General features: G+C 43.3%; 1 protein-coding gene across 4 annotated transcripts in view; it reads left to right on the forward strand.

Moving 5' to 3' along the window:
• Positions 1 to 24,652, forward strand: part of LOC149322348 (protein sidekick-2) — a 418,672-nt gene extending 394,020 nt beyond the window's left edge. For all 4 annotated transcript variants that reach the window (XM_089540122.1, XM_089540139.1, XM_089540131.1 and 1 more), the window contains 8 exons: positions 4,872 to 5,009; positions 6,316 to 6,477; positions 8,974 to 9,099; positions 12,029 to 12,193; positions 12,331 to 12,471; positions 15,909 to 16,047; positions 16,190 to 16,316; positions 22,430 to 24,652. In XM_089540122.1, the coding sequence (XP_089396248.1) occupies positions 4,872 to 5,009; positions 6,316 to 6,477; positions 8,974 to 9,099; positions 12,029 to 12,193; positions 12,331 to 12,471; positions 15,909 to 16,047; positions 16,190 to 16,316; positions 22,430 to 22,783 (1,352 nt within the window). In that variant the 3' untranslated portion in view covers positions 22,784 to 24,652. The remainder of the gene's footprint in view (positions 1 to 4,871; positions 5,010 to 6,315; positions 6,478 to 8,973; positions 9,100 to 12,028; positions 12,194 to 12,330; positions 12,472 to 15,908; positions 16,048 to 16,189; positions 16,317 to 22,429) is intronic.
• The last annotated feature ends 210 nt before the right edge of the window (positions 24,653 to 24,862 follow it).

Raw genomic sequence — 24,862 nt, forward strand, 5'->3', positions numbered from 1 at the left:
CAGATAAGCGTTGGTGTTTCTGCCAGCAGCACTCTAGTCGTCGCATGGCTCACTTCATTTTCTGAAGATCTTGAGTGTACCATGGTTTTTTTATTTGAAGCGAGCCGGAGAGGACGCTCGGGAGCGATGCTGTCTATAGCCCTGGTTAGGTCTTTATCCCAGGTATCAACCAGGGCGTCGACAGAATCGCTGTCATTTCCAACCATAAAAGCCTCTTGGGCAGTGATGGCGACCCTTTTTACGTTCGCGTGCCAGGGGGCAGGGCTTCTGCCCCCTGGGATGGGGCTGCGTGCTGGGGAGGGGGTTCTGGCCCAGGGGGTGTGGCTTCCACCCTCTGTGGGCAGAGCTTCCACCCCCTGGGCGGGGCTCCTCCCTTGCATTTTTCCCGGCCCCCAGCTGTCTCTCAGAGACAGCTGGGGGTCAGCAAAGGCCCGTGAGGGGGCAGAGCCATGGGCACGGCCCCAGACCTCCTCTTCCTGGACCTTTCTTCACCCCAAAGGGCTCTCTAAAGCCCTTTGGGGGCGAGGAAAGGCAAAACGGGAAGAAGACGAATGGCAGGGCCCCTTCCTCCCTCCCCATGGACCTTTCCCTGCCCTCTAGGAGCCCCGTTTGGGGCACTTGGAAGGCAGGGAGGGTAAGTGGGGAGATGTGGAGAGCCCCTTCCTCCCTCCCCACGGCCCTTTCCCTGCCCTTTAAGAGCCCCGTTTGGGGCACTTGGAAGGCAGGGAGGGTAAGTGGGGAGATGGGGAGGGCCCCTTCCTCCCTCCCCACGGACCTTTCCCTGCCCTCTAGGAACCCCGTTTGGGACACTTGGAGGGCAGGGAAAGGTAAGTGGGGGAGGAGGGAGATGGGGAGGGCCCCTGCCTCCCTCTCCATGGAGCTTTCCCTGCTTCCAGCTGTCTCTCCAGGCAAAGCTCCCTGAGGAGGCGGCACTGGCGCGCGCCGGTCACTCCTCCTCTCCCCGCCCTTTTCCCAGCCTCTAGCTCTCTTGAAGAGGCAGCTGGGGGCTGGGAGAAGGCTTCAAGGAGGAGCCAGAGGCGCACTCCTCTGGCTCCTTCTCCGGAGCACCCTTTTCTGGCTTCCAGCTGTCTCCAAGAGACAGAGGGAGGCCAGGAAAAGGCAGGGAGGGGGAGGAACGGGCACACGCATGCCTCTTCCGCCTTCTCCCTCGCCCCGTGCCCGACGAAATGGCCCAAAGTGCCACTTCCAGCACGCGTGCAGTGGGTTCGCCATCACTGCTCTAGGGCTTCCTGGAACCTTTTAGGTTCCATTAGCCTTTGATGGCGGATCAACTTAATGGATCCTCCACCCCCAAGGGGGGTGTGGGTAGTGGCTTTTAGGCCAATCTTAACCAGGAAATGGTCCATCCATGATAGGGCAGTGATGTTGATAACCTCTGCCCATGGGCTTTCCTGTTCTGTACAGAAGACCACATCGAGTGTGTTACCTGCACAATGTGTCGGACCCGAGACTAATTGGGACAGACCCATGGCTGCCATGGAAGTCATGAACTCCTGAGCTGCCCCTGTAAGATCTAATGAGCCAGCCTCAAAGGGGATGTTGAAGTCCCCCAAGGAAAGAAGTCTGGGGGACTCCAGCACCAGCTCTGAGACCAGCTGTGTCAGCTCAGCCAGGGAGTCTGTTAGATTATGGGGTGGACGGTAAACCAACAGAATCCCCAGACTGTCCCTAGCCTTCAGGGTCAGGTAAACACACTCAATGTAATCTGTCTTCCGGACAAGTCTCCTGGTCAAAGTGATGGTATTCTTGTAGACCAAGGCCACCACCACCCCCTTGCCCACTTTCCCTAACCTGCTCCTGAACTGCATACCCGGCAGGGAGGGTCTTAGCCCAGGTTACGCTGCTGTCCTCTCCCAGCCAGGTTTCGGTAAAGCAGGCCAGGTCGGTGTTCTCTTCTTCTAACAAATCATGGATGACATGGGATTTTTTCTTTACTGACCTGGCATTGCATAAGAGCAAGGTAAGGGTCTGTTGTATGGTTGGAATGACCCTCGGATCCTTCCAGCTAACAGAGTGGGTAGAAGACGGGATAGATTTCAGACATCATCATCATCATCATCACTATTATTATTATTATTATTATTATTATTATTATTATTATTATTAGTTTCCCTGTTAATTGGATAATGTTCATGGGAGTTCTTCTCTTCCCATCAACACTGTGACTTGGATCCAAAACACACTGCAGAAATAATCCAGTCTGAGCCCGCTTTACTTGCCCTGGCTGTATGCTAGAGAATTCTGGGAGCTGTACTTTTGTGAGATTTAGCATTCTCTGTCAAAGAGCTCTGGTGGCACAATAAACTACAATTCCCAGAATTTCCCTAACACTGAGCCAGGGCAGTTAAAACAGTCTCAAACTGGATTATTTCTGCAGTGTGTTTTGGACCTTGGTTTACTAATGTAAGATACTGTATCTAGAGTAATTAACATAAAGTGGGGAAAGTAGGACCGATAGACTACATGTGGCCCCAACAGTGGTGTCCTTAGGGTTGGTGTCACCCAGTGCGGTCACTCATGGGAGGGAGCAGGACTTATTGTCATTTTGCTGCATTTTTAGGCATACAGCAGGACTCAAATTTTGTTAAACTCATGCAAGTCTCAACCTAGAGATGATGAACTGTAGTGATGTTTCTGTGCAACACTGTGCAATCGGGTTAAAACCTTTACAGGTTTTTTTTGTGTGTGTGATTTTCTGTCCTGCTCTCCCAACTGGCATCACAGTAGGTTGCTGATTCCACTTATTATTTCATACCAGTGTCACAGTCTTGCCAGTAATAACATCAATAACTGCTTTTTAAGATAAACCAGGCATTTGAAGTGCCTTCGTTGTCTAGGAAACCAGGAGCATAGCATGGGATCATGGAAGGTGAAACAACAGCCTCAGTCGATCTCCACCTGTGTACATTTATAACTAAATAATAGACATGCCTTTTCTTTAAGAGCTAGTTTGTAACCCTCAGGCAGACAAAAATTGTGAGCACAGTTTAAAAATCATTGAATGTTTCCCTAAAAATTAGGAATCTAAGTTTCCTTCCTGTCATTGGCTTACTTTTCCTCCATGGCTTACCAGTGTGAAAAATACTGTTACAGTATTTTTCACAGAGGTTTGGTGCCAGGGCCCAGTGCAGATACAGAAAATGCAAGTGTTCAAGTCCTTCTTATAAAATTCAGTAGCAAAGGTGATGGTAAGCTGTGGCTGCCAGGCATACATTCTTTTGTTTCCATCACCGCCAAGGAGCCACCAGTCACCTGCTTCCACCTCAAGTCCAAAGCAGCAGAGCATAAAGTTAGATTCTTCTAGGGGTGGGCTGTGGGAAATTTGCAGCAGAAATCACTGGACATGGAAAAGGACCTTTCTTCTCATCTTCCCACTGTTGCCACCATGTGGAAGCTGAATCTTCAGCCAGACACCATTCTTAGGAGTTTATCATATGGAAGAAAAGTTTAAATGGGGTTTAGCCCATGAAAATCATGCAATTACTATTAAATCGCAATTAAGATTTTCACACACAGCAGTCATTATCCTGGGAATAACGAGGGAATAACCAGGCAATACACAACAACAAATAATTCACTGGAAAATCCCATAAATGGTTTGTTGCTGTTTACTGCCTGATTATTCCCGAATTAATGGTGATTTAATTGGTTTTGATCACAACATCGTGTGAAAAACTTTATCAGAATTATGCGATTTTCGCAGGATATTCCCAAGATAATGGTACTTTATTCACAATGTCATGTGAAAATCTTAATCACAAATGCGCAATTTTCATGGGATAAACCCCATTTACACTTCCAATTGTCCCCGTGTGATAAACGTCTTAAATACCAAGGTTGTTGTTGTTGTGATGTGCCTTCAAGTCATTTCCGATTTGTTACAACCCTAAGGCAAATCTATCATGGTGTTTTCTTGGCAATATTTAGTTCAAAGGAGGTTTTCCCATTGCCTTCCTCTGAGGCTGAGAGCATGTGACATGCCCAAGGTCACCCAGTGGGTTTCATGACTGAGCTGGGAATTGAACCCTGTCCTCCAGTGTCGTAATCCAACACTCAAATCATTATGCCACATTGGTTCTTAGATCACAAGAGGTGTGGGTAATTATTCCCCGAGATACAGAGATCCTGTCTGCTTTAGACTATATGGCTTCTTATAGCCCCTGTGGATCCCTTAGCACTCAGGGAGAAGCCTTCAGACCCTAAATTAAGACACCATATGAAATCCATTTAGCTGCACAGAATAAACAATGGGGTTGGCAGGGGGGGGGGGATAACCTGATTACATCTAGTTGCTCACACCTTTATAGTGTACTACTCTCAGTCTTTTCTGTGGGAGGGTTGTTGTTAAGATTCCTTTTGGCCATGTGGTTGGCACACAAGTACAGTCTTTTACTTGCCTTCATCCTCAGGTCTTAGAGACAGAATTTCTCTTTTTTTTTCTCTTTTAATATTATGCTTTGGCCTTAATATTCCTCTTTGACAGATGTGATGCAAAGCAAAATTCCCTGGCCAGTGGCGCCCCACTGAGTTCTTGGTTAAATCAGGATTACAGTCCTCCAGGCCACCCCTTCATTGTATCTAGCAGTTTTTAAGCTCTAATCCATATCTTTCTGTCCTTTCCCTTTCACAGCCATGCTCAGACCATAACTCTGCTTCCTATCCTGCCAGTATTCCTTCTTTTACAGCAGCCTTCAACTGGCCTTGCAGAAGGCTATTAGTATTCAATGGTTGCCCTTCCTTTTGGAGGTTAGGGATGGGTAACTCTACTACCTCCAGCAAGAAGGCCATAGTATTCATGGGAAAACATAACACCTTCCCTACTTTTGACTTCTTCCTTTCTCTCTTCACAGCCCCCAGCTCCCCAGGCTCAATCAAGTTCAGTGAACTCACCACCACCTCCGTAAATGTGTCCTGGGAGCCACCAGTTTTCCCCAATGGAATCCTTGAAGGCTACCGTCTTATCTATGAGCCCTGTATGCCTGTGGATGGTGAGCGTTTTAGAGGCAGGTCCTCTGTGTGTGTGTTTGTGGGTGTTCAATCTTCCCCAACCTGGTACCTTCTAGATGTGCTGGACAACAGCTTTCATTATCTGTAGCCAAATGGATACAATTATGGGATTTGTAGTTCAAATGTGGTAGGTATATGGTCTGGGAAGCCCTGGTGGCGCTGTGGTTAAATGCCTGTACTGCAGCCACTCACTCACAAACCGTAAGGTTGCGAGTTCAATACCAACAAAAGGGCTCAAGCTTGACTCAGGCTTGCATCCTTCCAAGGAGGTCGCTAAAATGAGTACCCAGCTTGTTGGGGGCAATTAGCTTACATTTTGTAAACAGCTTAGGGAGTGCTTATGTCCACTGATAAGCAGTATAGAAATGTACTTGCTATTGCTGTTGGGAAGGCTAAATTCATGAACTGGTTAAAACAAGTAGCACTAACAATGTATCTCTGATTATATCATGAGCATGTTTTAAATCCGACTTTCAGAGCTTATTTTCTAATAAGGACAGTGCTGCCTAAACTCAGTTCTTTTGACATGCAATTCATGCCTCTAGCCTCAGATCTGTAAACAAACTGTGGGTTTCCAAATGTAAGAGAAATGGATGTTCCATGTATTCAAATCCACTCTTAAATTGTTTTTGGGTTACCAGCATTGAAATCGGGTTCCTGGTAATCCATCTATATGGTACTTTTTGGGCATTCAGTCAAGGTCATGATTGAAATGAAATGAGAAATTTATACTAAAATTTCAGAAATGAGAAAAAATAATTTTCAGTGGTGTAAGCTCTTCCTACTGTAAAAGTGAACTGCATTAAGTGACGTGCATTTTTCTTTCATTTCTTTCATTTTGATATCTTGATTTTTCTATATCCCTAAGAATATTTTAATTTTTTTAAAGTAGCAATAATAATTAGGAAAAAAATAAGCTCAGTGCTGAAATGGCCCTGCTGCCTTGGGTTGCAGCATGAGAGAACCATATGCCTTTCCTAGTTCTGCAATCAGTTTCTCTCTTTACAGCAGCAAAGTCTGACTCCTTTATATGAATGAATGCTGCAGTTCTGTGTATGCATAGGTGGGTGGAATTATTTTTACTTTTTCTGGCTTAGGTTTAGTTTACCTCTGAAGTAAGTACAACATACTTTTAAATAAGCAAGAATAGGATTGCACTGTTAATTAAACTTCAAAGGTTTTGGCTTTGATCATGGCAAAACTGTTGCAGTTTAAGTCCTGTAAGCACAAATATATATGAATATATTCGAGTACCTGATCTCTAAATTTTGCCTCCTTGATGTCCAGGTGTCAGCAAGATTGTTACAGTGGATGTGAAAGCCAACAGCCCCCTGTGGCTGAAAGTGAAGGATCTGGCAGAAGGCGTCACTTATCGGTTTCGAATCCGAGCCAAGACCTTCACTTATGGGCCAGAAGTGGAAGCCAACATCACAACAGGACCAGGGGAAGGTACTAGAAGAAGCTACAGGGGCGGGGAGAGGAGCCACCTTCAACCAACACTATATATTCACAAAGATGTTGCAGAGTAGTTTAAACTAGGGCTGTGCACAGAAAGAAGGGAGAAATTGTCTCTGAACCCATCCCAGTTTGGAATTCCTGGGAAGTGTTGCACTTCATCTCAGGTCCAAGATACAGCTTCTCTTTCCATGTATTTATTATTTAGAGCTTGGGTTTATCTCCCACTGACTATTGTAGAGAAATCAGCAATTTCCTGTAACTGGCCTGTTTTGAGACAGAATTGGATGAGTTGAAGGCTTTCACGGATGGCATCCATAGTTTTTTGTGGGTTTTTGGAGCTATGTGGCCATGTTTCAGAAAAGTTTCTTCCTGACGTTTCGCCAGCATCTGTGGCTGGCATCTTCAGAGAATGTTTTGCCTGGAAAAAGTTGGGTGTATATATACTCTGTGAGCCTGGGAATGCAGGAGTGATTTGCATGTGTATTGTTCTGTGCTGATGGCCAGCCTCAGGCTGGGAGGCTAATGCAGCAGATAATGATCACCAATTAGCAGACATTAATCCTCTTTTGCATTAGCCTCTCAGCCTGAGGCCGGCCATCAGCACAGAACAATACACATGCAAATCACTCCTGCATTCCCAGGCTCACACAGTATATACAGACCCACTTTTTCCAGGCAAAGCATTCTCTGCTTTGACGTGTATTGTGTGATGTGTCCAAATGATGCGGCGCACAAGATTGTGTACCAGGCCTTATTTGACTACAACACCCAAAATTTCCCTGTGGCCATGCTGCCTCTGAGAAAACCTCTGAGAAAAAAGCAAAAGAGTTCTGATCTACTTGGGAAGACATGTAATAATAGCAGGTGATGACAAAGGCAAGTTCTATGGTGAGGAAGAAAAAATCACTTCTGTCATCAGCTACTCAGGAACCCTCCCCTTAATGTTAGCAGGGCTACCAAAAAGGTGTTGTGCTGATGGAGGCCATATGAAATGAACACAGCTGGCTTCCATTTAAAAGCTTCTGCAAACCCAGTCTTTGAGAGATGAGAGCTGCCAAAAAGCAGTGACATTGTTAGATTTGGTGCCACGCAGTGTGGTAACTCATGGTGTCTCACACACATAGCTATGGACCTTATCCCATGTCGCACCATATAATAATAATAATAATAATAATAATAATAATAATAATAATAATGTTTATTTCTATCCCGCTTTTCCAATTTGATCAAAGCGGCGTACAAATTCATATAAAATACATAATAATCAGTACAATCAATAAAACAATATATAAAAATAGCATATAAAAAACTAATACTCAGCCAGCTGAGTGGGGGAATCCAGAAACATGTCACAATTGATACCAAGATAGAGGGGAAAATAACCAAAGTCACATCTCATGGTGGAAAAGCTTGGGAAAAGAAGAAGGTTTTGAAATTCTTCTTAAAAAGGTCTAAAGACGTGGTGGAGCGGAGCTCATCAGGGAGATTGTTCCATATTCTTGGGGCTGAGATGGAAAAGGCCCGTTGCAAGGTCCTCACATATCGCACAGTTGGGACCTCCAGCAAATTTTTCCCTGCTGACCTGAGTGTGTGGGGTGGATTATATGGGGAGAGGTGGTCCTCTAAGTACCCTGGGCCCAAGCCATTTAGGGCTTTGTAGGTGATTACCAACACCTTGTATTGAGCCTGGAAGCAAATAGGCAGCCAATGAAGGTCTTTTAAGATAGGTGATATATGGTCTGACCTGGAACCACCAGCGACCAATCTCGCTGCCATATTTTGCACTAACTGAAGCTTCCGGGTTTGGTACAAGGGTTGCCCCATGTAGAGCGCATTACAGAAATCCAATCGAGAGGTTACCAGAGCATGTACTACAGTTTCAAGGTCCCCCCGGTCCAGGTAGGGTCGCAGCTGGCATATCAGCCGAAGCTGATAACAAGTGCCTCTGATAGAATCCTTAGGAATTTTTTTTGTACTAATGTTATTCATAAATTGTAATTCTCGTATATCACTGACTGTAATGGTAATAGTTGTGACATGAGCAATTAGCAAACTTAAAATTATAACTTTAAATTACAATATCATATGCACAGCCTAAATGTAGTTAAAGTGAAAATTTGGTAAAATGTGAATTTTTGAAAGAAAATGTTAAAAGAATTCTTTTTAAAAATTTTAAATTTTAAGAAAACCTGGATCCTTTCCTTTCTTCTCCCACTGAGCCTCACCCTACTCATTTCATCTCTTCAGCATTTTAAAGGGACACAGTTGAATATCACAGCCTGTTTCTACCAAAAAGTAGATGTTTAGGGAACAATGGTGTCACCCCTCTTTTGGGTGTCACCTGGTGCAGTCTGCATCCCCCAAACCACCCTAGTGACACCACTGCCAGAAAGCATTAGTAATGGTGGAATGGTGTCCCGGGTTTTTTGAGCCACGGTCCCACTGCACATTTTCTCCACTGACAATTGGTCTTGGTTTGGTTCCCAGGTGCTCCAGGTCCACCAGGTGAGCCCTTCATTTCCAGGTATGGCTCAGCCATCACCATCCACTGGTCAAGTGGTGACCCAGGCAAAGGACCAATCACCCGATATGTTATCGAGGCACGTCCTTCAGGTATCAGTTCTATGTTCAATTATGTCCGCTGACTGGCATTCGGTGTGTTAAGGCTAAGACAATGTCTGAGATTATTACATCAGCTTAACTGGTTTTCTAGCCCACTGGAGGAAAGGGTGTAGTTTTGTAAAGCAGAAAGTGCCATTGCTTAAGAATACCCAGTAATCAGGCCTACTGACATGGAAGATTAAGAACAACAAATCTCCAGAGCAAAGCATATTTGGTGTTTCTGCATGATTATAGCTAGTGGCTGCAGGACTATTCACCTTTCAACCTCACATATAACCATCACTCTCAGGGAAAAAAGACAGGGAAGGTCAACAGGAAGGCTAATGGAGAGATGATGAAATTTGCCTGTGTTGTTTCTGTCTCTCGGTGTCTTGGATCATCTGAACTGCAGTGGACTTCCCCTTCCTATCTCAATTCAAACAATAGGCTGGGGGGAAATACTTTTTTGGAGTACCACTCCCAAAATCCTGCAATTCCCAGAATCTTATGGTCATACTGGCTGGGAGATTCCAGACGTTGTTGTCCAAAATGTAATTTTTTTTTCCAAGCTGTGTCCAGAAGATATCATAATGAGTCACTGTTCTTGATACACCTTCTTTGAAGGCAGGTAATTCCCCAGAATAATTGATTAATGGTCCATTTGCAGCCACCTGCCAGAGTTTCCTTTCCCCAAGAGAGGCTGCATCTACACTTCAGAATTAATGCAGTTTGACACAGCTTTAACCGCTGTGGCTCAGTGCCATGGAATTATGGGATTTGTAGCTTTGTGAGATATTTAGCCTTCTCTGTCAGAGAGCTCTGGGGCCACAACAAACTACAAATCCTAGGATTCCATAGAATGGAACCATGATAGTTAAGGAAGAGTCAAACTGCATTAATTCTGCTGCAGTGTGGCAGCAGAGTTTTCTTATACCTTCTAAGTAATTAACATGGCACGCTAGCAGTTCTTTTGCAGCAGTTCTTTTGGTGGTTGCAGGAAGTTTGGGAATTACTAAATTAGAGCTCACCCAAATCAGAAGCTTAGGGGGTGTTTTTGTGGGCTGGAAGTAAGTTAATGGTTGGAAGAGACTGAACATCATGACTATAGAGTTCTCATCTCAACATGTGAGCTTCATGTGAGTCAGGTCTTCCTTATATGTGTCTCATAATGGCAAATTATAACACCATGTTGCCAAATATGGGAAGATTGTTTGCTTCCAGCTAAGGCTTTACTTAGGAGATAGTCTCTGTCCCCAAGAGGATACTCTGACTCATGGAATTGTCTGCTTCCCACTCTTTATTATAAAGTAATAACTCTCATGGAAGAGATGACAGATGAACCCATAAGCCAAGAAGGGGGAAGATGCAAGGGGATAAATCACTCTAGTGCTTTGAAAGGGACTCTAGTTTGCTTTTTAATGAGGCTGCTGTGGGTAACAGTCTCTCAGAGACCACAGGACAGAGCAGATGGTGTAACATGGAGGTGGCTAATTGCCATTAAGGCCTGTGTGCTTTAACCTGGGGCAACGTGTCCTGAAAGACTCAGGCTACTCCCTGAAAAGCATTTTTGCTTACAATACCTTTGCATTTTCTTATGCGTGTGTGAATGTTGCTAATGTAGTATAGGAAGGAAAAGAAATCCAGCTATATATAGTTTCAGCTGGAAAGTATTTCACTTACAGAGAGGGAAAGGGGAAACATAATTTCTGTATTTCATCCCTGCTGATATTAAATCACATGTCAGCATTTGTTGAGATTGATCCCGTGTGGATAGCAAAGCAGAGTGAAATACATTGGAAGTATGAGGTGACCAGAAAAGAAGATAAGGGATCACTAAAATGAAAGTATGAGCCCGTACAGACAAGCCAAACTAAAGCTGCTTCAGGTCACTTTGGAGGTATGCTGTTTAAATTATGCATGCATCCCAAGAGGCGAGAAGCACTGCAGAAATAATGTAGCTTGACACTGCTTTAATTGCCATGGCACAATGCTGTGGAATTCTGGGATTCACAGACAGTGACTCTGGGAAGAGAACACATTTCATTTGGCATATGAATTCTATGAATGGTCTAGCCACATGCTGTAGTACCAAAGAAGAATGACCAAAACTAAAATTCCACTGAAACTAACATAGGGCCTATACAGACAGGCCAAAATAAAGCTGTTTCGGGTCACTTTGGAGGTATGCTGTTTCAATGATGCATGCATCCCAAGAAGTGAGAAGCTGCGCCAAAGCCATACTCCGGTCCTAAGGACTGGAGCATAGCTTTGGCACAGCTTCTGACCTCTTAAGATGCATGTAACATTTAAACAGCATACCTCCAAAGTGACCCGAAGCAGCTTTATTTTGGCCTGTCTGTATAGGCCCTATGTTAGTTTGTCTGGAAGACCATGGTGAATAAAAGTATGTTAGTTTCAGTGGAATTTTAGTTTTGGTATTCTTTTGGAAATTAAAGGTAAGACATGCTATCACATCTACAATGTGGCTGACCAACACAGAAGATGGATCATTCTTCTTTGGTACTACAGCATGTGGCTAGACCATTCATAGAATTCATATGCCAAATGAAATGTGTTCTCTTCCTAGAGTCACTGTCTGTGAATCCCAGAATTCCACAGCATTGAGCCATGGCAATTAAAGCAGTGTCAAACTACATTATTTCTGCAGTGCTGATTAGACTTTAGTGTGCATAGATAATACAGTGCAGACTAGACCTTAGTGTGCACAGATGGCCCTAGGGTTTCCCCAGTAGACCCAGGACTAGGGCACGGGACAGGGATATTACGTCATCTCCCTATGTTCTAGGTATGTCCCCTTCTGTGTGTGTGTGTGTGTGTGTGTGTGTGCGCGCGCGCGCGCACGCACACACACACACACACACACATTGGATGAGCAATGTGTCTTTGGTATGGCAGCTTCCTTGCTTTTTCTGTCTTCCAGATGAGGGGCTCTGGGACATTCTCATAAAGGATATTCCCAAGGAAGTGACCTCATATACCTTCAGCATGGACATTTTAAAGCAGGGTGTTAGCTATGATTTCCGGGTCATTGCTGTTAATGACTATGGCTATGGGACACCCAGCGCTCCTTCCCCATCAGTGTCAGGTAACATATCCCTCATTTTATCTCATGCCATTTCCCACTAACCCCTGAACTGAAGCTGTGGGAAACAATATGGATGGGGTATAAGGAAGCCTTGTGAGGAGAAAGGGTACTAGCCTACTCCATCTATTGTTTTGCAGCTCAGAAAGCAAATCCCTTCTATGAAGAGTGGTGGTTCCTGGTGGTCATTGCTTTGGTAGGACTCATCTTCATTCTCCTACTGGTCTTTGTCCTTATAATCCGTGGACAGAGCAAGAAGTATGCCAAGAAGTCAGACTCAGGTAAATGCAAATATGTTCCCAAGACTTCATTTTCTCTGATAGGGCCTGCTTCCTTTGACGACATTGAAATCATCAAACTGGTAAAGAGACTTCAACAGAGGCTTTAAATATGTAAATATGAACCAAGAGGCAAAAGCAACATGACACTTCCAGTTGTCCCTCCCCTTTAGATTTGTTTCCTATTACCATTTCAACTCAAATCCCTCCCTTGTCAGCAGCTTCCTAGCTACAGCCCTCCCCCCATAAGCCAATGATCTGCTCTAAGGGTGGGGAAAGTACAGCCCATGGGCCACATATGCTCTGTGGACCCTAGTTTTGCAGACCCTAAATTCTACCCACCAGTCCCCCAAAGCCTCCTGAACACATCCCAATTTAATTTTTTCAGCATGATTTTTGGGCAAAAATCACCCCAAAATCACACCCTCAGCCCCCAATTCATGCAAACATGCAAAACCTTCCACAAACCTTTAGAATGCCTCTAAAATACCCTTTCTCCTTCTGTTTCTCCTTCAAAATGGTCTCAAGAAGTGGCCCATCACTTCTAGTCTCTATTTTGAAGGTGAAGTGGGGGAAAACATGGTATTTTGGCATGCACAGGTGGGGCTGCAGCCCACAGATGCCTGGGGAGATGGAAAATTAGGCCCCTGTGCCATTGCCCACTACTGATCTACCCATTAGATTACACTTTTAGGGTGTTAACATTCACTCTCTTCCATGCCTGGTTGCCACATGAATTATGAAAGTTGCAGTCCAAATGGTCAGATTTGCAATCCAAATGGTTAGAAATTATGAAAGCTGTAATCCAAACTATCTGGAAGACACTTTCAAATGGTTTGAACTGCAGCTTTCACAATCTGAGGGCCATATGCTGTACTAGTTGAGGCTGATGGGAAATGTAATCCAAAACATCTGGATGACACCGCTTATCTGTTCCCCAGTGTCTTCTCTTTACATTATAGTCAATGCCTAAATTTTCTGGGACCCAATCACTCTTCCTAGCATTGGATTCCTTTGCTAAAAGGGGGGGCGGCATTTTTCTGTTGTCAACATGATTCACAAATGCAAAAATGTAGCTTGAATTGTCATTTGTGTTCTATGATCTATCCTACGAAATACTTTCTCAAGAGTCTGAATGTTTAATGTTGGGAGGAAAAGTCAATGACCTTATTGACACCATGCCAAGCTGGCAATAAAAATAAATGGCCTCATGCTTCAGTCACTGCCAGAGGTAGCCAGAAAGTTAGAAAGGTCACCAGGTCAAGGGAATGTGGCCGTGTTTGCTTTGCTCTAATTGTGAGGAAAATCTGGACTGTCCTCCTAAATAAACAAACTCTGTTGAAAGTTAAATGTGTGTGGAATGGCATTCTTGATTTTCCCCTCTAAGATTTTCATTGTGTGGATGTATATAGCTGTAGGGAAAGAAGCTTGGATCTGATCATATTTGTAACAGCTTTGAAACCCAGCTATAAGGAGCAGATACCATTTAAGAGTATAATGGTGTGCCTAGTGTGTTCATCCCACCTGTTCATCCCACAACCATGTAAGAGAAGTGTTGCATGTGAATTCACCACACTTTGCACTTTTATAAACAGACAAAATTATATTAATCTGAGCTAAATCCTTGGTCCAAAGTATTTTGTACTCCAATTTGCAGCAGTTCTCCAAGGTCTCACGGGGAAGTCTCCCCTAGTTGCTTGAGAGCCTTTCAACAGGAGCACCCAGGGTTTGACTCTAGGACCTTATGTATTCAGTGCAGGTGCTCTGCTATTGAGCTGTGCAAAGGTTAGAAAAGTTACTTCTTTGGAGTACAACTCCCAGAATTCCCCAGACCACACTGCCACTACTTATATTATTTGAATGATTTGGGGAACTGCAGTCCAAAAAAGTAAATTTTCCAATCTGTGGAGCTATCATCCCTTCCTAGAAGCCTTCAAGGGAGAGTAGCTGCTAGACACATGACCAGGTTTCAGGAATATTATCTCAGGTTCTGTACATATTAACAGGCTTACTGAATGTAACTTGCTTTAGGAAGAAACAAGGCTTAATTTTTTTTTTTTTTTTTGATGTTAGAGAAATCAGAAAGTAATGGTGGTGAAGGTGATGATTTGGATAGGAAAAAAATTAGGGATAAGCAGAGATAGGCAGAGATGTACTTGCACTGTACTTGCACTGACAAGGTATGCAACTTTGCCAGTGTACTTAGGAGATGCGGGGGGTGGGGGAGCGGAATAGTACTTTATTCAAGACCAGCCGGATACTCCCATGGGCAGCTCCTCTTACACACATATTGCCTGTTGCTTGTCCATGGACATGTATCTGGAAACATTCCCTTTTACCTCTTGCGGAAGGGAAGATGCAGCAGTCTCCCCCAGGCAAAGGTAGAAGTTGCTTCTTCATGCCCAACTGTACAAGGATAACCAGACAGTGCCCAGGCACACCTTTATGGCCAATCAGTGGCCAGGAAGGAGGAGATACACCTGGGAGCCTCCAGCTGCTCTAGAATGCTCTATGCAAAGATACTGTGTAAGGAGAAAGAAGATATATCCTTCTACACATTCTTTAAAAGTATTTCACTAGGGGTTACATGAGGGTTCGCCACCTACAGGAATTTAGCCTCACAGTGCAGAGCTCCTTGAAATGTCTTCACAGCACTTGAGACCATGGTCACATGAACAGTTACTAATGTTTAGTGAAGGCTTAATTCATTTTAGCACCTGTACTATTCTCATGAAGGCTCAACGAGAAGTAAGTCATTGAGAAATAGCATTTGGATGTTCTGACTGAGAAATGTGCCTTAGGACAGGGGTAGGTCACTTCAAGCAGTGCGGAGGCCATTTTTTCTTCTTGCACCCACCCAGCAGAATGCAGCAGTGCATTCTAGCACACCTGAAGTGATGTGATGTCTTGTTTTGTGTCTTTTCAGCCACTTTCTCCCGTTTTTTAGTCTGCTTGGGCTGGGGAGTAGGGGAGCACACTGTTACCATTTTAGGCAATTTGGGGAGGTTTAGGGGCAAAAAAAATGCCCTAAGATCCGCCATGGGGGAAAAATTAAAAATTAGGGGGGAATCTCAGGTCTTTGAGGGGCTTGATATATGACAGTAAGCTGTTCTCTTCTAAATTTTGTTTACAGATGCACCTATCTGCCTTTGTTGCTCTGAAAGTAGTAACAAAATGCTGTGCCTAGTGGTTTACTGATGGAGAATGATCTTTTTGTTTCCTTTGGCTTCCTTTTTTAAACTCTTGTCCGTCTATGGCCCCTTCCTCTCAAATACCATTTGAGTGTCTCCCACAATACCTTCAGGAAACTTTAAACAAATGGATAGGTTTTGTTCTCTCTGGGAAGATGTTTTAGCAATTGGCTTTACAATGGAGAAAGCCCAAAAGGTTGACAATTTCTGTTTCTGCAGCCCATTTGTTGTTGTTACTGTTATTTTCAGGGAGCAACTCCAAGACAAATGCACTTGGCCATGGTGAGATGGTCAGTCTAGATGAGAGCAGTTTTCCTGCGCTGGAACTGAACAATCGGCGTCTGTCAGTGAAAAACTCTTTCTGCAGGAAAAATGGAATATATACAAGGTAGCCAAGGCTTCCAGAAGAGTGGGAAGAGGATGGCCAGTGGGGAGGAAGACACAAGAAGTTTGGGAGGAGCACTCTGCTCTCCCATACTAAACACCTTCTCTTCCAAATGATATTTCAAAGCTTCTGTGTCTTTCCTTAGGTCCCCACCAAGGCCTAGTCCTGGTTCTCTGCATTACTCAGATGAAGATGTTACTAAGTACAATGACCTAATTCCAGCTGAGAGCAGCAGCCTTACAGAAAAGCCTTCAGAAATCTCTGATTCACAGGTAAGATACAAACCATGAAGCTGAAGATGCTTTTGGCGGAAATAGACTGGGCTGAGCATCTGTGCAGGGATAGGGGAGCGCTTTTCACATCCCTAAGTAGATTGTACCAGAGGTGACATCAAATCACATCACTTCTGGACACTACTTTCAGCTTATTTTTGGTATAGGGGGTGGGGGGGGGGGTCAAGATAAACTGCCATATATATTTATATTTTGGCTTCAAATCACCTGAAAATTGGCCTTTTTTAAAATGCAGGGGTTCAGGAATCTTTGGGGGCCACAATTGTGGCTTTCTGGGGCCACACTTTTCCCACCCCGAAATAGACCATGGCATACTGGGAATGCAACTGATTTCGACTCCAGGTGATTTGAGGTATTTAAAAAAATCATTGGACAATAAATTATCCATACAGTTAAAGTATCCAGGGATTTGATACTAAGTGAGCAGAGCCTCCTGCCTTAAGGGCAAAATTAAGTCCTTAGGTGTCCACAGCAGGTCTTTCCACTGACATGACAAACTGCATTCATTTCACTAAGCTGTCCAAAACTGTCAAAAACTTATGGGATTCGGATAGGTTTGATGCTGGAGGAACTGTGGCTACCTAGAGTTAAGTGGACAAAAGATACTGAATGACAAGGTGTTGAGAGTCTATTGAATATTCTTGTCTAATAAAATAAGGTTTACAGAAGGTTTTTACAGAGTGGAATCACATGATACTAGTCTTCTATATGAAGTACATACACCTTAGGGTTGCCCACAAACTAGAGGAGGGAAACGCAGCATGAACAATTTATTTGTTGTGGGGCCAGTTGCCAGAGAATCCCCTCTTTCCACACCCTATCCAGATGTCAGAATTTCTTTATGTAAAGAACTGGTAAGATTTTGATGGACAATCACCTCTGTGTGGTATTAATATTAAGTTCTTCAATTCTTCAGTTAAATTTCTTCAATTATTTATCAGTGATGAAGGCTTAGGACAGTTGGGAATGTCAGAGAGGGCTGTACAAATACTGGTCTGCCTTAGAGCATATGCAGGTCAGGCTCACATCCAGAGCTTTGCAGATGGAGTTTGTGGTCCTTTTAGCAGGTCTTGAATAGTTACTTTTAAGTGGACATAATGATACACTAAAGCTATCCATAACAGAGCAGTAGGAGGAGGATGTTCAGTGAATCATAGCATCATACTCCCAGTGCTGTGTTAGAGGTGGCATCCATGTTTGGCAATGGGGATGGAACACTAGCACCTGACTGAACTCATGGATTTGAAAATGATACCCATTGCACCATTGATCAGGCCATTGTAGGCATGCTCTGCTTTGTCTTTTCTCTTTGTGGCCATGATTGGGGATAGTGCACAGTAACTGAGTAACAAAAAACTGGAAAGTATATGATTATCTCTGAAAACTGTAGTCAGCATTCTCTGAGCAAGGAGCTAATATGGAAAGTGTGTGTGTGTGTGGGGGGGGGGTTCACTCATGTCCTTGAGCTGAATGAGCTAAGTTATCAAACAGACTGCCTTGCCTGCCTGATACAAATCTGGATATTTATTCCCTTGCATTCTTCTGGAAAAGGGTTGCGATCAGAGGATCCATCTGGATACCAGAAAGGCAGAAGCATGCAAACATCTGCCTTAGAAAGTCAGGACTAGGATACATGCAGCCTCACAACCAGGCCTTCTCCCTTCCTGTTGCCAGTGGTAACAGGCACTAGCAGTTCTGAGACTAGTAGGGGCTGGCAATCCTGCCAGGCTCTAGCAAAATGGCTCCTTTGTCTTTTCTTTAAGAACAGAACTCTTGCCAAATGGCCTGAACCTCAACTAGCAACCTCAGTGCAATTAGGCAATCAAAGGAATTGCTGCCGTGGCAAAAGTCTCTGTGCCACAAGGATATCTAGGTGCAATTCTGTTTTAAGACTGATCACTGTTCCTGACAAACATGGAAATGAAAAGTGAATTTTGAGTCATCATTCATATTCAACCAGTACTTAGCAAAAGACTATAAAACAGCAGCAGGTGCCACAGTTTTGTCATTGGATGCTCCATAAAACCATAATGATGGCCCTGGAATTCCTAGGGGAGATGCATGGTCAGCAGACACATGATGCTGTCAAGTGCCATGTACCCAACCCAGCAAAATATTGTATTACTATCCGAATTTGTTACAGTCAGGCGAGGCAAATCCTCCACACCCACAGATGGCCTTTGCAGCAATCATGACAAAAGAGTCAAAAGAAGATAAAAGAACTATTTAGGTTTTCTGAAACAAAAGTAATTTTTAATCCAGGGCAAATATTCTAGGTTTTTTGTTTGTTTGGTTGGTTGGTTGGTTTTTGGCAATTTCCATGTCAGTGATATTGGCCTGTTACAGACTGCCAGAATAAAGCTGCTTCGGGTCTCTTTGGAGGTATGCTGTTTAAATGATGCATGCATCCTAAGAATCCGGAAGCTGCACCAAAGCTGCACTCCAGTGCTTAGGAATGGAGTGTGGCTTTGGCGCGACCTCCGGACTCTTAGGACCCATGCATCATTTAAATAGCATACCTCCAAAGAGACCCGAAGCAGCTTTATTTTGGCAGTCTGTAACAGGCCATTGTTACAGTTCAACAGAATTGTTTTGCTTTCCTAAAAGGACAAAGGAACATCTGCCACATTGTATTAACTGGAAGGAGAATAAAGTCAAAAGATTAAATTTTCAGTACTAAATCAACTTACTTCGATGTAAGTCCTACTAGACCCAGTAGGATTTACTTTTGACAAGCATAGGGGTCAACTGCAAGTTACTTTCCCAGGGCCTCTGTCATGTACAGGAACTCTTTAGTTCAGAAGTCCAGGCTTCAGTAGTAAAAACTCAGAAAACCTTTATTCAGTAATTAGAGATGTTCACCAGAGATGTTTGTTGCCAAAACTAACCAGCAAGTGTTAGCAAAGCATAGTTAAAAAATATACAATTTCAAAACTTTGGAGGGCTAGTTTCTTATTTGTTACAAAAGCAAAACATTGGCCTGTTACAGACAGCCAAAATAAAGCTGCTTCGAGTCACAGTGGAGGTATGGTGTTTCAATGATGCATGCGTCCTAAGAGTCCAGAAGTCGCACCAAAGCCATGCTTCAGCCCTAAGGACTGGAGTGTGGCTTTAGTGTGGCTTCTGGACTCTTAGGACGCATGCATCTTTGAAAAACCATACCTCCACTGTGACTCGAAGCAGCTTTATTTTGGCTGTCTGTAACAGGCCATTATTTTTCCTTTCCTTTCCCCATGGGAACGCCTCTCCTGGTGTTCTCAGGAGGCAGGCTCAGCTACTTTCCATTTGCTCATTAACTACAAAGGAATGTAGTCAACAGTTTCTCGAAATTAACAAACCACTGTGTATCTCATCATTAGCCCACAATACTGTATAACCCATTAAATGCCAGCACACATAACAAGCCAATCAAGCTATACCCTTTTTGGTTGACACTCCAGACCTTGGTAGGCAAGCTGAAAGATTCAGTTTCTTATGGCTATCCCATTTGGAGGAGGCTTGGATGTTCACTGATTTAGTAGATCTGGTCTTTGACATTTAAAGAGCTTATATGAACTCCCTGATCTTATATAATCTACCTGATGAACCAGAAGAATGGTAGAGTCAAGTATATGTTATGTGTTGACCACATGAAGCAAGGACTGATATAGGTCAGTGAGATGTTGGGAGATATGAGTTTCCAAGAACATTCTTTTGTTGGTAGGGTGATATGTTCTGTACTCTACAGAGGGGTCTCCACTCATTGAAGGACACATAGAGGGCAATCCTCTGTCTGTAAAGGCATCCTCTGTTTTCATGTCTGTCCAATCCAAACTCATTTTAACATCTGGCAGAATGTTTCAAATATTACAATTAGATCTTAATTAAGAAGCATCTACTTCAAACTGGCAGGATCTCTATGTTGGACTATAATATTAGTTCTTACTTTATTTGCACCTCAAAGGGTTGCAAGAGACAAGGCTGAGATAGTATCTCAACCTCCTCAGCTCAGTATGTAATGTCTCAAACATTACATGCACAGTAATTTTTTTGGTTTATTTTAGAATAGCCCCTGAAGAAGGCTAATTGGTGATAAAACCAAAACACGTTAGTCTTTTTAAGAAATAAAAATTTTGTGACCTAGGCATAGCATCTGGGATTTTGTCTCTTTTCATTTTTCCATTATATAACTATATATTACATAAATTGTATGTATGTATGTAATATCACGTATATCTGATAGTTTGAAATTTTGTGAATGTCTCCATTGGTCCTCTTGTGTGAGGATGTATCACTGGTCTCCTTCCTACCTATAAAACAAGGTGACTGGAGATGGCACAATTCATTCTAACATTAAGAAAATTTAGTTAAGTGTGGCCATAATTTTCTTTTTGTAGTAAAAGGGTAAACATGTTTACAGATCATGTGTATATGAAAGATATAGGGAGGGGGGCTGAGATTTTATACCAGATGTGTTCAAAGGCTCAGTTTTGATCTTGCAATCTGTTTTATTTTATTTTGTCCCTGACCTTGTTTCTATAGCCCTGTGTTTTTGAAAAGGGGGGTGGGGACTGATTTCCCCCACCTTTCCATTTAGGATGTATGTAATAGTCAGCTGTTATTCCTTTTACTTTGGCTATGAAGCTTCCCCGCCCCTTTTTTTCTCAATAACTTTTAGGAGGTGTAGTTCCTTTCCTGTACTCTTTCTCATCTCCCCTAGTGGAGCAAGTACATTTGAGGAACGGTTGAGAACTGAACTAGCTGAAAGCCGCCACTTGATCGCTTTCTTGGCTGAGCTCTAGATTCTCATGAATGGTCCCTATTGTGCTTCTGCAAATGGAGAAGCTGAATTCAATTAGGGAGAGCAGAGGAAGAGTTGAAAGGAGGGAAATGAGCCAAGTCTACCCTCCCCTGGTCAGTTTTCTCCTCTCTCCCCTCCAAACTTGACAGTATTTTTAAAAAAAAAATGCAGATGTTACCATAGATGAAATATTTTGTTACTTGGTTAAAGATGTCTTTTGAAAATAGAGGGGGAAAGAGTGTTACTTTTTCAGTATTATATCAATAAATTAATACCCCAAATCATAATTTCAGGGATGTCTAGATTTTCAAATTGCCCAATTAAAGATATTGTTTTAAATGATGACATTCTCCATCACCTACATTTACAAGAAATGACAGAACTGCTGGATGAGCTGTAAAAATGCAGGAAGTAGGAAATACAGAGAATGGGGATTAAGGTGTGAATTGAGAAAGTAACTGTAGATGATTAAAACATTTAACCCTGGTGGTTTGGTTCTTTTCAATCTCTGGGACTGATAGTTGAGGTGAGAAACATAAAGAATAAGGCTAACAGGATCTTTTATTTCTTTGTTTTGTTTTATTATTTTACCCCAACAAAGAAATAAGCTGGAGCCAACCCTTCACTTTCCGGATTTTTTTCCCTGCCATTTCTACACTTCCATCCCCATTCCTTCCCTCTTTTTCTACTTAAAGTAGAAAAGGGGGAGGAAAGAAGAAATCATGAAGTACCTGTGAGATGTTTAGCATCAACTTTCATTTATATCAATCCACTTCTTCAGTGAAGTTGGAAGTACAGGGGAGTTGGAAGTACAGTCATGGGGACACTGGATGTTGGGGTAGGTGTACTCAGAGTATAATACACAGAAAAATGCAATCCTGTGACCCAGGTTATGCAGCTTCAAAGAGTTGTGGAAGAGGATACAGATACACCTCTTTCAAAGAGCTGCTCTGTAGTCTCAAGGAGCCAAAGCCATACTTAATTATTAAGAAAGTCATTACTTAAAGTAATATTAAGGCAATGTTTAAACTTCAGAATTACTTAAGCAATACCTGAGGCAATGCCCTGGAAAGGGGCAAAAATAATGCAAAGAAAGTCACTCTTATCCACAGTCTGTTTATATTGTAGATAATCCTGTAGACTGTGAGTCCTTATAAAGCATAAGTCCCTGTTTTGAAAGTCAAAAACTGCAATGGAGGTTGATGTGTATTGCACACTCATTTTTTCCTGGTACCTTTTGTCCACCAAGTCAATTAGCTTCTCCATCCTATAATGCATAAAATTACAATATTTTCCCCCTCTCTTTCCATAGGGAAGTGACAGTGAGTATGAAGTGGACCAGAACCAACAGAAAGCCCATTCTTTTGTCAACCATTACATCAGTGACCCAACTTACTACAACTCATGGAGGCGTCAACAGAAGGGCATTTCACGGGCTCAAGCCTACAGCTACACAGAGAGTGACCCTGGTGACCCTGACCACTGCCCAATATCCAACAGCACCAGCACCCAGCAGGGCAGCCTCTTCCGACCCAAACCCAGTAGGACTCCAACCCCACAAACTCCAGTCAATCCTCCCAGCCAGCAGAGCACCCTTTACCGCCCCCCCAGTAGCCTTGCCCCTGGGTCCAGAGCTCCTATTGCTGGGTTTTCTTCTTTTGTTTGACATTTCTAAAGGAAAGAAGAAAAAAAGAGAAAATGGTTAAGAAGATAAAATCATGGATTTAATAATAATAACAATAATGAAGAACATTTTGGTCCAGAATTATTATTTTTAAGAGGCGATGAGAAGATCATGTGGGAGACAATCAGTCATAGCTGAGTTTGGAATCATTGACTGCTGCTGCTTCTAGTCTTGCACAGTGCTCTTCAAAAACTACCTGTCTGAAAATGGTACACCTGGAGCAAGACAGGAGACAAGCCTGTTTTAGGAAGGAAGGATGAATGGATGGCAACAGGGTAAAAGACTGGGAATTCCAAAGCTAAGACAGCATTTGGTGTCGCAGACCACCTCCTTGCAGATCAACTTTCCAGACAGAAAAAGTAATGGTGAACTGACATTTCTCAGAATAGTCTCTTTGGGTTTTATTTCTTTTTTTTCTCCAACCAAAGCTTTCCTCGGAGGGGAACGGGTTAGGGCTCTGCAAGCAGTAAACATGAGTCAGCTGGATTGCCACAACCAGTGGTGCTTAATGCAGTATCTGCTAGCATGTGTGCAAAAGGCTAGCTAATAGGAACACACTCTAAGTGGCTAGCAACTGGCCAGTGAGAGACTGTCAAGACTTAGCCATTGCTATGTCATGATGGCATTGAGTGCTGAGGAGCTGGAATAGCACTGAAGAGAATCCCAGTCTCTGAGGCTAGTTGAAGGAACTATAGAGGTTTAAGATGGGACAACAGCATCTCTGACACTCATTTTTGCCTCCAGTTTGTGCTTCCACTCACAGTTGGAACATTTGCAGAAATTAACCAAACTGAATGGTGCTGACTAAATAAAGTGTGGTTTCTTTTGATGTATTTTCAGGTGAGGATATGAGACTACATTTGAGAATGGTTGGGAGGAAGATGTAGAGTTCAAACTGTTGTTTGGCAAAGTGATGCACTATCAGTATCACCTCAGTAGAAAGTGTCCTCCCTATAGCTTTGCGGGAGAACTGAGCACCTGCAGCCAAACCAAGCCACAAGGCAAAACCCACCCCACATGGTTGGATAGTCTCTCAGCGCCCTGTTTTCTTCTCAGTTCCTTTCCCCCCATTCACTTCATTGGACAGGGAGAGAGGAAGGAAAGGGGGAAGCCCCAATCCAATTCAAGTGCAATTTGAGGGGGGTGTTCAGGGACAAGATATAAACTTGACAATATAAATGCTGCACAGCCTCTTGGTACTGGCTTTAGAATGGATAACCTCAGCAGGCTGTACCTCAGCCCCACTGCAGCATTTTCTCTCCTCCTCCTGGTATCAAAATTAACATTCTCTTCAGTTCCATAGAAAAGGAGAGTTTGTCCCCAGTTCCCCTTTTATATCATTGTTTTAATTATTCACAGCCCACAACACATGAAGGAGAGGGAATGGGATCTGGGCGGGCGGTGAGATGGATTCAAAGTGGCAGCCCCCTCCTCTCCATTTTTTGTTTTGTTTTGAGTTCTATTTTAGCACAAGGTTATGGGGGAGGTATGTGGAAAGTTTTTTTGTTTTCTTTTGTTTTCTTTTGGCCTGGCAGACCATGAATACACATACACACAGAGTGCCTACAGAGCCCCAAGATCTGCGGTGGCCATTTTCTCCCCTCCCCTCCAGCAGGGTCATGGATTAGAGCAAAAGGCAAGCCCAGGAACAGTGAGGGGGAAGAGGGGAGGAAAGGAAAATGGGAGCATCCTGCTCTAACTGGGTTTACCTTCTTTCCTGGAAGTGCTAGGGACATAGGGAGGTCCATTACGAACCCCTCACCTCACCCCATGCCTTTATTTGCACATTGTTTTCAAAGCCTGGTTTACAAAGGATTGAGCCTGGCACATAGGGTCCTTTTAATAAAGAATCAAAATGCAATTTGAACATTTTCTGGGTGTTTCATTTTGTTTCTGATAAGTATTGACTATCTGGAATAATTTAAAACCTAACATCTTCGCAGAACTGGTCCCAAGCCACTGAGAAAATCTTTTCGTTACCATGGACCCCCTTTAAATATCTTTTGTTGTTGTGGACCACCAAGATTTAAGTCAAGATTTAAAACCCTAAAGTGTTAGGGT

Source organism: Sceloporus occidentalis, unplaced genomic scaffold (genome assembly GCF_023333645.1).
Source record: "Sceloporus occidentalis isolate IW3139 unplaced genomic scaffold, rSceOcc1.0.p SCAF_1, whole genome shotgun sequence".
Classification (NCBI taxonomy): domain Eukaryota; kingdom Metazoa; phylum Chordata; class Lepidosauria; order Squamata; family Phrynosomatidae; genus Sceloporus; species Sceloporus occidentalis.